Source organism: Aotus nancymaae, unplaced genomic scaffold (genome assembly GCF_030222135.1).
Source record: "Aotus nancymaae isolate 86718 unplaced genomic scaffold, 86718_ANA_hifiasm-v0.15.2.pri h1tg000067l, whole genome shotgun sequence".
In the NCBI taxonomy this organism is placed as follows: Eukaryota; Metazoa; Chordata; class Mammalia; order Primates; family Aotidae; genus Aotus; species Aotus nancymaae.
The window spans coordinates 25219788-25232119 of NW_026988482.1; the positions used below are offsets into that span (position 1 = coordinate 25219788).

Genomic DNA, 12332 nt, shown 5'->3' on the forward strand with positions numbered 1-12332 from the left:
CTGGTAGAAGCTTTACATCCAGGCATTGCCCTGTTGATCTCTTGTCCCAGCTCTGACCCTGCAGACTCCGTGATCCTCCACCCCCCGAGGCTTGGGTTAGTGGAGTTGTGAGCATGCGGATGTGGGTATACCACTGATACTATTGTCTGTTCCTCAGAGGTTTGCACCTGGACCTGCCGTATGCGGTCAACACAGGGAAGGCCACACCGGCTGATAGTGCAGTGGATTCCAGTCTGGCCACATGGGCCAAGCATCTCCTCTGTGCCCAGAACAGCTGGGTGCCATCCTCTCCATCTCAGAGGTAAGAAGACTGCTCCTGGTCAGGCTGTTACTGCTGTGGGCAGTGGGGCCGATCCTAGGGTTGGGGCTAGAAAAGGGAGTCCTAGGCAGACATATCTGGAGAGAGAGGCTTTGCACTGAAGGAGGGGTGGGTAAGGCCATTCCTAGGAAGAGGGCCTGAGTTCGAGGCTGGAACTGTGGCACAGGCCAGGTGCCTTTCCTGAGTTCTGGGAAGGAACATGGCTCTTTGTCTGTCATCTCCTGAAGGTCGCTGGAAGAATGTGGTTTCAGGGGCGGGTGGTGTGCCTCCAAGGGACAAAACAGCATCCCTTCCCCAGCCTCAAGTCCCTGCATCCTCCCCTGGCACAGACAGCCCCTTCTGTGGTCATCGCTGTCAGCTCTCCCTGGCAGCCCGGGCATAGCTGGCTGGTGTTGGGCTCACAGACCCACCATTAGCATTGATGCCTTTCAGCTTGGCAGCTGTGGCAGCAGCAGTGCTTCCTGGGAAGAGCAGTGACCCAGTAGCTGGGAAGGAGGGAGGTGACTACAGCCCCGTTCACCCTACCTGAGACACCAGTGTGACATGCAGGTGGGCACCTTGATGGGCTGTGGCATGGAGGGTGATGAACATCACATGAACAAGGCCGGGCCCAGCTGGCCCTGTGCTCAGGGCTGCTTATGGTCACACCCACAGCTTGGGGCACCTCAGGTCAAGCCAGAGGGAGGAGGGCCACTGGGACTCATCTCAGGACAGAAGTACTCAGGCCCCAAGGGCTGGTGAGGCCAGAAGTGCATCCATGCCATCACTGACTTAGCAACCATGTAGCCTGACATGTGCACTGATTCCTTCACACCCCGTAACCTAGCTACAGGCAGCACCAGCACCAGCCAGTCCTTTGCCAAATGGGGAAGCTGAAGCCCTCGCTTGGGTCCCACAGGGACTGTGGCCAAGCAGCACTGGAGCAGGAGAGGGAGAGAAGCAGTCCCCAGCCTCCGTGGAAAGGGGGACTGCTTTAGGGAGTTACTAGCTCATTCTTTAGAAAACCATCTTTCATTTCCAATATAATGTGAACTCCCTGAGGGCAGCACCCAGCACCTGCCAGGGGCAAAGCAAGAATACCATGGTGTGTGCAAGCCTCAGGGTGGCCTGGGGGATGGGGACTGGGGAGGAGGTTTAGGGTTTGGTTTGGGGCTTGGATAGTAGGCATGAACCCCCTGGCACTTGACAGCTGGCTGTGAATCTCTGCCACCAACAGGTAACCTGGGGCAGATCTATCCACTCTGTGCTTCTATTTTCTTGTTGAATAGGGACAATAACCCCACCTGCTTCCTGGCCCAGATGTGCCTGGCCCAGAGCTGGAGTGAGTCAAGGTCTTTCTCCCCAATCCCGGCCCTCCCTGTGTTTAGCACAAGACAACTAGGAGGAGGCATGGCCCACAGACCCACGCAGCTGTGGAGGACAAAGGAGCCCTGCCAATTAGTCTGGTTCTCAAGGGTTCCCTCATCCTTGGCCCTGGAGCTTCCTTGAGTCCAGGAGGAGCCCTGCCTCTGTCTGATGCTGGCCAGAGGGCAGGCGTATCCAGCTCCAGGCAAAATCAAACACAGCAAGAAACTGGTGAGGGCAACTCAGGCCTAGGCTGGGATGGGTGAGGCTCCCCTTCCATCCCCCATGCTCTAGGTCCTGTGCACTCAGCTTCTTGCACCTCTGCTCCAAGGAGCAATCCTGCACTCCTTCTGAGGTAGAAGGAGAGTCTTTTGTGACCACAGCAGCCCAGTCCTCTGAGCCCAGCCTGAGGGCCTCCTGGGAAGACAGGCTGCTGTTCAGGGAAGTTGGGGAAGGGAAGTCAGGGAAGGGTGTCTGGTTCCCTTTTCCCAGCATCTCTTGCAGGTCACTGTATTAAAGCCTCTCACAAGCCCTGAAATCCAAAGGCCTCTGACCCAGGGGCTCTCCAAGAATCTGGACACCTTATCTGAGGAACCTGGGGAACACCACCTTCAAGCAGCCTTCCCACCCACGGGAGACTCCACAGCTCCTCTGGCGCGAATGGGGCTCGTTTCTCACTGTGCGCCCAGCAGTGAGGGGGCGCCCGGAGTAGCTGCTGGGTGTTGGACACAGGCTTCTGGCTCTACTCCACAGACCCCTCCATGTCCCTCATGTGTCTGGGCAGCCGCCACCCCCCTCATTCATCTCTACCCTTGGATGGGCGTGCCCTGAGTGCTGGGCAGGGTGCTGGGGTTCCTACCTTGATGTTGTCCTGCCAGCGGTGGGCTTTCTGGAAGTTCTCTGCAGCATCAGCCAGTCTCTGAGGGACAGAGCACAGGGAGGTCAGAGGCCAAGGGAGGCAGCCTGCCCTATGCCCACCCCAAAGCCTCTCCATCCCCAGCACTCCCTGGGGCCGGGCTGGACCAGGGATTCCCGTCCCATCATCCTAGGAGACCCTCAGAGATTCTCTGCCCCAGATACTCCTGAGCTTGCAGTGTGGGCACCTCCTGGATCACAGCTGGGTCCACGCAGGAAAGGTGAAGCCTGCACAAAGTGACCCCAGTGGCATCTCCATGGGACTCCCTGTACTAGGCCAAGCCCCAGCGCCACTCTACCCCCCATAAGCTTGTGTCACCCCAGTCCCAAGAGGAAGCCCCTCTGCAGCCAAGCCTGGGATGCAAGTTACAGAGTGCCTCGCCTTGCCCTGCCCTTCTGCCAGCTGCCCAGACCCCCACAGAAGAGGCCCACCCAGGCCCATGGTCCCTCTCCCAGACTTCCTGAGCCCCTTCCCACAGGGCTCCCAAGCCCTCTGTCCACAAGAGCCTGTCCTGTTCTTTGGGGCTGGTTCCAGCAAAGCCCTTGTGCTTGAGAGCAGAATGTCTCTCAGGGCATAGCTGTGTGCCTGTGCATCCCACGTCTGCCACTGGGCACGCTGGGTGCTGGACTGCGCCGACTTTGGCAGGCCTGGTCCTGGCTCTTGCAGCTCACAGGCGCAACCTTGCAGAACCATCAGGGCAGGAATAGTTGAGGGCAGGAAGCACAGTGTTGTGGGGGCTCGGGACATCAGGGAAGGCTTGCTGGAGAAGGCGCTGGGGCCTGGCCACTCTCTGGGCCTAAGCCCAGGTCACCCGGAGCTTCTTATTTGGTACTTCCTAAGGATCCCGTCTCTCTAGGAAACCTTGGGGCTCCCTAGGATGGAACTGAGTCTGGCCCCGGGGGCCTTCTGCAGAGGTGAGAGCAGTACCATTCACAGTGTGTCTGGCATGAGGTCACTGTGGCCCTCAGATGAAGACAGCCAGGCACAGCGATGGCGAGCAGCCTGCCCAAGGTCACATGGTGAGTCCGGCTCAGGCTGGGCCCCAGAGCCCAGTCCTCACCACTGCATTTGTCTTGCTCAGTCCATGACCAAGATCCAAGGACCAGCCTCTTTCGGGGCCACCATGCCCAGTGACGTGGGTGGCTCTGGTCTCTCACCCCCACCCCACCCTGTCCCATGGTGGAGCAGGCATACCCCATCTCCAGGCCTACAGCCATACTCAGGAGGCCCCTTCATATTCAGGACATCTCACCCCCATCCACGAGTCCAGGTCTGATGTGGCATGTGGGCCCTGGAGGGGACGTCCTAACACAGCCTGTCAGCTGCCCATTAGGGGAAGTGGGAGTCAGGACATGGAGGCCGGCGTTTCCTCCTCTGAAGCATGGAATAGCAGGGCAGGGAGCAAGGTGGGGCCCTCCTATGGAGCAGCAGCCTCTACTCTCCTGGGGTAGGATGTCATACCCCCAGAGTTAGAAGGCTGTCCATGGCCATCCCCAGTCTCACTGGGCCGGCTCTCACACCCCAGGCCAAGAACACTGAGTGGTGGGGAGGCTATGAGGCTTGGGTCCCAGGAGCAGGGGGAGAAAGTGCCTATTAAGGTCAAACCCTCTCACCCCACAGAGCTGAGCCCTCCTGGCCTCTGCTTCCCTCTCCTTTGTAGGCTCAGTCCTCTGTCCCCCACCACCCTTAACTGTAGGGCCTGCTTGGCTGGGACCCACACCCTCTTTTCCCCCCAGCCCGTCTCACACTCCTAGGGTTTCGGGGGCCCCAGGCCTCTCTACTCCATGATGCCTCCTATGTCTTGCCTCTAATCCTGGCCCTCCTGAGCCCCTGGATACTTCCTGGAGTGACCCTCAGACCTAACTGAACTCAAGAGTGCCTCTCTGGGAGCAGGCCATCCACCCCGGCTCCCCTGCTGCCTCCATTCCACCCCTGGCATCCCTCACGCCACCTCCCATGCACCCCCAGCTCAGGCTCTGTCCTGTCCAGAACCTGCGTCCTCTCATCCTCATCATCTATTCTCCACACAACACCTGGAGTCTTTTCTCCAAATGTAGATCTAGCCATGTCACCATTCCCTGTCCCAAAACCCTTCTGCGGCTTCTACTTCTCTGCGTGTAAAAGGTGCGACCTTCTCGAGGTCTCGTAGGGCCCACCTGACTCCTCTTCTTCCTTTTCCAGCCTGGAGCCTTTTCTTGGCCTAAACCATAAATGCCCACCTCCTGACCCCAAAACCAGGGATGAATGAGACTCCCAATTCATAAGCCTGTGGTGCCCTTGTGTAGAGGGCATTATTGTGTGACTTGTACAGTTCAAGACACTTGTCACCATTGTTAGCTGAGCACCTGCAGTGCAGCAGGTGCCTAGTTCAGCACTTGGCCCGGAGGCTGTGTAAAGCCTGACGAGGCAGTGCATGGGGCGAGCCTTTGTCATCACTGTGCCCCTCCTTCCTTGCCTGGTGACCCACTACCTTCCCAGGGATGCCAAATCTTCCTCAGAGTGGGGCTCTGCTGAGGCCACTGACCTTCCCTGGGGTTAACGTTGGGGCAGAGTGCGGGAAGCAGATGTGGTTTCCTGCCGCAGAAAAACCACAGGGTCGATGGGGCTGCAGACACCATACTAACACTAGTGGGAGTCTCCAGGCTGGGCCATGACCCTGGTAAACTGTGCGCTCCTGGCCCTGCCTCCACTCCTGGCCAGGGGGTGCCAGCTCCTTCACCCTCTTAGGGCTCAGCTCTGACTCTGAAACCTTCGGGCCCCAAAATGTGGGGGCTACAGGCCTTGCTGGCTCCAAAGCCTAGCAGACAGGGCAAGGGAGGCCCAGATAGGGAAGCCCCAGCCCCCAGCCTCCTTGAGCTCATGGAGTCCCACGGGCTCAAAGGCCTGGGTCAGCCCGCTGACTCATGAATAACGGAGTTGCAATAGCCACAGCAAAAGGATTACTTTTAATCCTCAGTAACGATCAAGCCATTATTATTTTTTCGGTGTTACAGATCAATCAGTCCATCCCCAGGCGCTGGACGTGTGGAAACTGCTAAACAGGCAGGCCCGGTGGTAGGGGAGGAATGGCCGAGGCAGCTGGTGGGGTGCAGTGGAGTGGGCAGGCTTTGGCCACGAAGTCCCATCAGGCCTGAGGATGAGAGGACTGGGACCACCACTGGTGCACAGGAGGGGCCCTGAGCAGGGATCAGAGTCTGGACCCTGGAGCCCCTGAGCCCTGGCCTGGGTTCACAGGCTGACTTCCTGGAGCAGGGTCTTCACCATTTGGGTCCTCAACATCCTGCCTATAAATTGGACATAGTAACTGCACCCACTCAGGGTGGCTGGGCTCTTGGCAGCCCCCTTCCCCCAACCCTCAGCAGCTGCACATAGGCAGCCAGTCCCCTGAGGTTTCTCTTGCTGGCTCTTGCCCACCTCTGGGCCCTCCTGCTATCTGCTCTTTCTGCCTGCTTAGTCCTATCAGACTGTGTTATCTCCCCTGGAAACTTCCATTTGCCCTTATCCAGCCCTCTGGACAAGGTGGGCTTCCCTCCTCCCTGCCAAGCAGGACATGTCCTGAGGCAGGGATCCCAAGCTAAGCCCCACCTGCCTGGCCCAGGCTGAGCACACAGACCTTGGGCTCCTGTCCCCAGCTGACAACAGTCAGGCCTGCTGAGGGCTGGCCAGGAGACTATGCCCACCCTGCCCCACCCATGGAGGTTCATCCCTCCTAGCACTTCTCTCCCACCTCTTTCCAGTCCTCCTGATGGCTTGGGGACAGGCTGGAAGGGGCAGAAAACTGAGGCCCAGAGGCAAGGGAAGAACCTACTAGGATACCCTGCAGGGCAGGGACAGGGTGCCTCTCTCTGGAGTGCCTGCTCGTCTCTGGAAGATGCACTCCATTCCTAGCCCTGACCCCAAGTGCCTGTCCCCCTGGGAGCAGCTCCCTGCTTGGGCTCTGGGTTCTGTGCCTGGAGCTTCCTGCAGTCTCTGGTCGCCCTGCTACCAGGCTCTGCACATGCTGCTCCCTCCCTGGCCACTCCTGTCCAGACTCCTCTAGCCATGTCCACTTCCTGACCCTGGCACTCAGGGAACTCTCTTCCATATCTGCTTTCCCCTTGAGCACTAGGTTTGGTGGGGCAGTGTCTTGTGGCTGTCAAGTTTATGGTAATCTGGCCCAGGGCATACAGTAGGTACACAATGAATGTCTGTTAAATCAAGATTGGGGTGTCTCTGGACCTGTGTAGAGGCCTGGGCTTGAGTCTGGCTCTGCCTAGCCAGCTCTGTGACCCCGGGTGTGTGGTTTAATCTCTCTGAGCCTCTTTTCTCCATGATATGCTGGGGGGTAAGGGCTGCTTATGGCGATGAGGCTATGAAGTCACTGATGGTGCCTTGCCTGGCCTGTGATGTCCCCACCATAGCCAAGGTATTAGAGGGAACCTCAGTGGGATTGCTGAGTGGGGCTTCTCACAGCCAAGTCCATCATGATAACAGCAGGCATTTCAGAGGCAATTATCAGAGTTTCACTTAACAATCAATTTCCCTCAGCTCTGGGAACCATTCTTACGGGAAAAGGCAAGAAAGAGGAGGACTAGTCATGCATTGGGCTGGGGACAATACTCCCCTGGGGAGTAGCCCCTGCACAGATACCTGCAAATCTCACTACGTTAAACAGCTTTCAGTTGCAGTGGGGGCTGACAGGCAAGAACCTGGGGCCAAGATGGGCACCTGTCAGAGGCCAACACCTGGGATGGGAAGGCCCCCTGCATGCCAGGAGCAGAGAGCCTTGGGTGATGGGGGGCTGGAGCTCTTGGGTGCTCCCACCCTCTTAGAAGGCCTGCTCCCCCCACCCCCAGGCTGGGTGCTCCCCACTTCTCCTTGGCCTCCTCTCCACACCAGCTCTCACCTGGGAGTCCCTCCCTGCCCAGTGCTGGTGGCCCAGAAGGGCCTGGGGAGCAACTGCCCATCAAAGAGGACTTGTTCTGCACAGCCCAGAGGAAAAGGCCGTAAGAGTTCTTTGGTCTTATTAGTTACGGTTACTCCCACTTCCTAGAGGATATGAGAGGCTTAGAAGAAAAGGCCCTGAACCCACTGCAGGATGCTGAGATCTAGGGCACTGGGGGCTGAGCCAGGGAGAAGCCGTGATGGAGTGGGGCTCTGGGGTGGAGGCTGGGGGTAGTACGCTCTGAGAATGCTGCTGGAGGGCTGCAAGGAAGGGAGCAATGACAGGATATCACCAACTGTGGTCCAGTGCCTACCCTGGGCGAGGCTTCACTGCTGCCTCCCCAGCAAGACTCACAAGAAGTAGATTCTCCTGTTCCCCTCCTTTTACAGCCAAGGGGACTGAGGCTCAAAGTATTAGTGTTGCTGCCCTAGACCCCTAGGGAGTAAGTGGCAGAGGGAGCATCAAACCCACGTTCGCCTGATGCTAAAGCCCAGAAATGTTGGACAGCAGCTGTCCCAGGAAAGGACCATCCCTGGCCAGGTGGGGCCTGGCTGGTTGGGCTCAGGTCCCTCCTGCCACCCCTCAGTGATCCCCCTCTGCCCTTCTCCTAGGAGAGAGGATCAGTAACTGGCCTCCCAGCTGTCCCTCCCAGTGGCCCCCACAAGCCTTGGTATCACTGGGTCCAGGCCACAGGAGGGGGCAAGTACCAGGATGCCCAGCAGCCCCTGCCTGGCCCAGAACTGGCCCCATTGCCAACCCTCTTTCCTCTCTACCTGTGGGTCCTGCATTAGCTGTGTATTGTGCACAGATAGACACTAAATACAGATTTCCAATTTCCAGAGCTGTTATGGTCTAATGAGTAAATAATATACATATTTAAAACTGTCTAAAAACATATCTGCATAATTAAAATATCTGCATAATAATGAAGCAAGATGCAGCTCCACAAGGAGGGAGCTGGAGCCACAGGGCTGACAGTTGGGGCAGAAGTGCAGGTGGGTTTGGGGGTCCCAGCCCTGTGGGCCTCTCCTGCTGCTGCTTTGGCCTTGAGTGAGCATTTGTCTGTCCATCCACCTCCTGCTCCAAGCAGGTGCATCCACAGTCAGGGACCAGGAGAATCCCCATTCGGCCCGGTCCTGGCACCACTCGTGGAGTGAGGGAGGCTGTGTGTGGACCGAAAGTGCCTTCTGTGTGCACAATGACCACCTCAGCAACTTTGTGGCCCTTACCCGATGTGCTCAGAGCTTTATGAACACAAGCTCACTCACTATGTTCTGAGGACAGGTCTTGCCCTGACTCCATATTTTGCTGGGTTCTGAGGGATGAAGAGAAGTGCAGCAGGATGGGCAGCAAGGGCTGAGCAGGATCCGTGACTGCTGCGGGTGATGGAGACGAGCCGGTGGCTGTACTTCCCTGTTGGGTGCACTGCTGATGCGTGAGCCCCCTGGGTCAGGACAGACACCTGGCCTTACCTGTCCCTCAAGGCCCCTTCCTTTGCCCCTTGGTTGCATCTACACTGGACACACTTGGCTCCAGTCCCATCTTTATTTTTTCCTTAAAATATTTTTAAAGATTTATTTTTTATTTTTTTATTTTTTAGGCAGAGTTTCACTCTTGTTGCCCAGGCTGGAGTGCAATGGTGCAATCTCGGCTCACTGCAACCTCCACCTCCGGGGTTCAAGCAATTCTCCTGCCTTGGCCTCCCGAGTAGCTGGGATTACAGGCATGCGCCACCATGCCCGGCTAATTTTGTATTTTTTAAGCAGAGATGTGGTTTCTCCATGTTGGTCAGGCTGGTGTCATACTCCTGACCTCAGGTGATTCACCCGCATTGGCCTCTCAAAGTACTGGGATTACAGGTGTGAGCCACCGCACCTGGCTTTTTTATTTTTTAAATTACAAGACAAAGTCTCGCTATGTTGCCCAGGCTGGTCTCGAACTCCTGACCTCAAGTGATCCTCCCACCTCTGCCTCCCAAAACGCTGGAATTACAGGCGTGAGCCACCACATCCAGCCCATGGTACATCTTAAAGTTCAAACCTACTCTTTTTGTATTAACTGTGCTTATAGCTTAAAGATAAAATGACCATCTGAGCAATAAAAAACACTCAAACCCCAGATCACAATTCAAGCAACGAGAAGCCTGCAAGGAAAATAAACATTTCTGGAACAGAGGGTGCCTCAGGGGAAGGCTGGCATGGGAGGCCATTGCCGCTGTTGGCAGCAACAGGCTCCTTGACCTTTTCCCTCACAGGCCTCATGTGTCTTCCACGAGTTGATAAAAAAAATTAGTAAAATGGATTTTTTTTTTTTTTATTAAAAAAAGGTCAGAATCCATGTAACAGGGAAATACTCATCCGAGTTGCGGTCTCCCTCTGCAGCAGGGCAGCCGCCTCTCCACCCGGCCCGGGCCTGCCGGCTTCCTGTGGGCATCACGGGCTTGGTTATCAGTGCCTGCACCCCCTCAGTCCACCCTGGAAGGGTCAGGCTGTGTTTTAATTTCCTAAGAAAAATATGAAGAAATGAGGAGTGGCCTGTGTTAGAGACACAAGAGGGCATGACTGTGACCAGCCAGGATGGGGAACCTAGTATCCTAGAGGCCGGAAATTTCAGGTCAGATAGAATTTCCCAGAACATCCTGGGCTCCCAGGGATCCTTGCTATGTTGTATTTTGCCAAGAGAGGACCCTTAGAAAAAACTCCCACTCTCTCTTATTACTCATATGTTTTTTTTAGATGGAGTCTCTCTCTGTCGCCCAGGCTGAAGTGCAGTGGTGAGATCTTGGCTCAATGCAACCTCTGCCTCCCGGGTTCAAGCGATTCTCCTGCCTCAGCCTCCCCAGTAGCTGGGAGTACAAGTGCAAGCCACCACACTTGGCTAATTTTTGTATTTTTAGTTTCACCACGTTGAAACAAGGTTTCACTATGTTAGCCAGGCTGGTCTCCAACTCCTGACCTCAGGTGATCCATCTTCCTCGGCCTCCCAAAGTGCTAGGATTACAGGTGTGAGCCATAGCAACTGGCCAAAGTGGACTAAAATGTAACATCAAGGGAAGGACGGCCATGAGCTCTGAGATCCCTTCCCAAGGAAGCAAAGGAAGTGGCACTCACAGGTGGTAACAAGAATTCCACTGGCTTTCATTGCTGGAACCACAATCAATACAGAAAGAGAAGGTTGGGTGTGTCCTGGGACAGGAGCCAAGCGTGTCCAGTGTGAACAGGGAAGGGGTGAGGAAAGGGGCCTCTGTGGCTGGGCTGAGCATTTGCAGAAATCAGCTTGAATTTACAGACCAGTTTTCCGGAACTGAGACTGAAACCCGCCCTCTGGAGATTTCAACTCTGCAGTGGCAGGCTAAGTCGGGAGGGGGTGTGGATGAGCCTGGACAGCCACATGCTAGAGGCTGCGGGAAAGTTCTGGCTCAGGGCCGCAGGTCTCTGTCCTACCCAGTCCCCTGTTGAGCTCCCAGGTCTCCTGTTGAGCACTTGCAAGAGGTCTCCCAATGAGAAATACACAATACATGCATCAAACTGCTTCAGGTCTGCGTTTGGACTGTGGTTTCAGAACCCAGCCGTATGGAGGCACCTTACCCCGAAAGGAACCCAGAGCTGAGGGCTACCCTAGGCTGCTGGGGCTATTTTCAAGGTACTGCCCTGTCCCATCCCACAGGGACTCAAATGGGTGGGAATCCACCAACCTAGCTGGCACCCTTCCTTAAACCCCAGCATGAAATGTACGCATCTCCACAGGTCAATCGGTCCCTGGCAAGCCAGGTGGAATTTCTCATAACTCTGCCAGTTTTGTGTCAGTCTTCCTCCCTCTAAATTATGATCCATAATTCATCAACATTTATCTCATCCTTAGAGAACACCATGCAGATAGCATTGGGTGAGGGTACTTGTCTGGGGGCCGTCAGCCAGTCTGGCTAGGGGAGCAGGGACACATCTTATCTGAGTGTTCTGTGATACATGGTGCTGCCTCCTGTCCCCTCATCAGGCCCCATTCTAGAGATGTGTGTGGGCACAGGGGTGGGTGTTGAGTGTGACAGTGCCTTTCCCCTTCATCCTGTACAGAGCTCAGGGACCCAAGTTTCTAAGGCTTGGCAACTGACCCAGCACATAATTTGGGGAGCACTGTCCTCACCTCTCTGTACCTTGATCTCTCACTTGTATAACAGGGAGGGACCAAAACCCTGCCCAGGCCCTTCTCAGGGCTGTGAGGACATGGATGGAGAACAGGGCATAGACAGAGAACAGGATGGGCACTCACTTTGGAAACTGGAGACACAACCCCAGGTTCTGGGTTGCTTCTTCCCTTACCTCACTCCAGGGGGCTTCTGACTGGTTCCTCCTCCCCCAAACTCAGCTTCTCCCTTGGGCCTTCTGATCTTGGCTTGACCTATTTTCTTCTGCAGGTTGTGCCAATGGGCTGCCCTTCTCCTCAGCACCAACTTCTCTGGAGATCTTGTTCATTGCCCCTCTGCAGCTCTGCCTGGTTTCCAGCCCTACTCCCATGACTCCCTTCTTGCCTTCCTGACCAGACCTCTCCCGAGCCCCACAACCCACCTCAGACTCCCAACCCAAGCTGGTTGGCATGAGCTCCTCTGCCCAGGCCCCTACACCTTCAGGCCTCCCTTACAAAGTCCTGTGACCTGCCAGTGTTTCCTGGATGTCCGGACCACTCCTTCCTTCCTAACACTGTCCTTTACCAGGTCCTGACAACCTCATCTCTCTTCCACCACAGTGATTTTTGAACTCTGCCTTCCTGCCATGCTGCGGTTCCAAAGCCTTGTTTGTGCTGCACCCCAAGCCTAGAGTGTCCTTTCTCATCTC

At 56.1% G+C, this 12332-nt stretch overlaps 1 protein-coding gene across 4 annotated transcripts in view; it reads right to left on the reverse strand.

Moving 5' to 3' along the window:
- CACNA2D2 (calcium voltage-gated channel auxiliary subunit alpha2delta 2) overlaps positions 1 to 12332 on the reverse strand; it is a 139783-nt gene that overhangs the window by 29095 nt on the left and 98356 nt on the right. For all 4 annotated transcript variants that reach the window (XM_012467837.3, XM_012467838.3, XM_012467836.3 and 1 more), the window contains exon 4: positions 2523 to 2582. In XM_012467837.3, coding sequence (XP_012323260.3) covers positions 2523 to 2582 — 60 coding nt within the window. The remainder of the gene's footprint in view (positions 1 to 2522; positions 2583 to 12332) is intronic.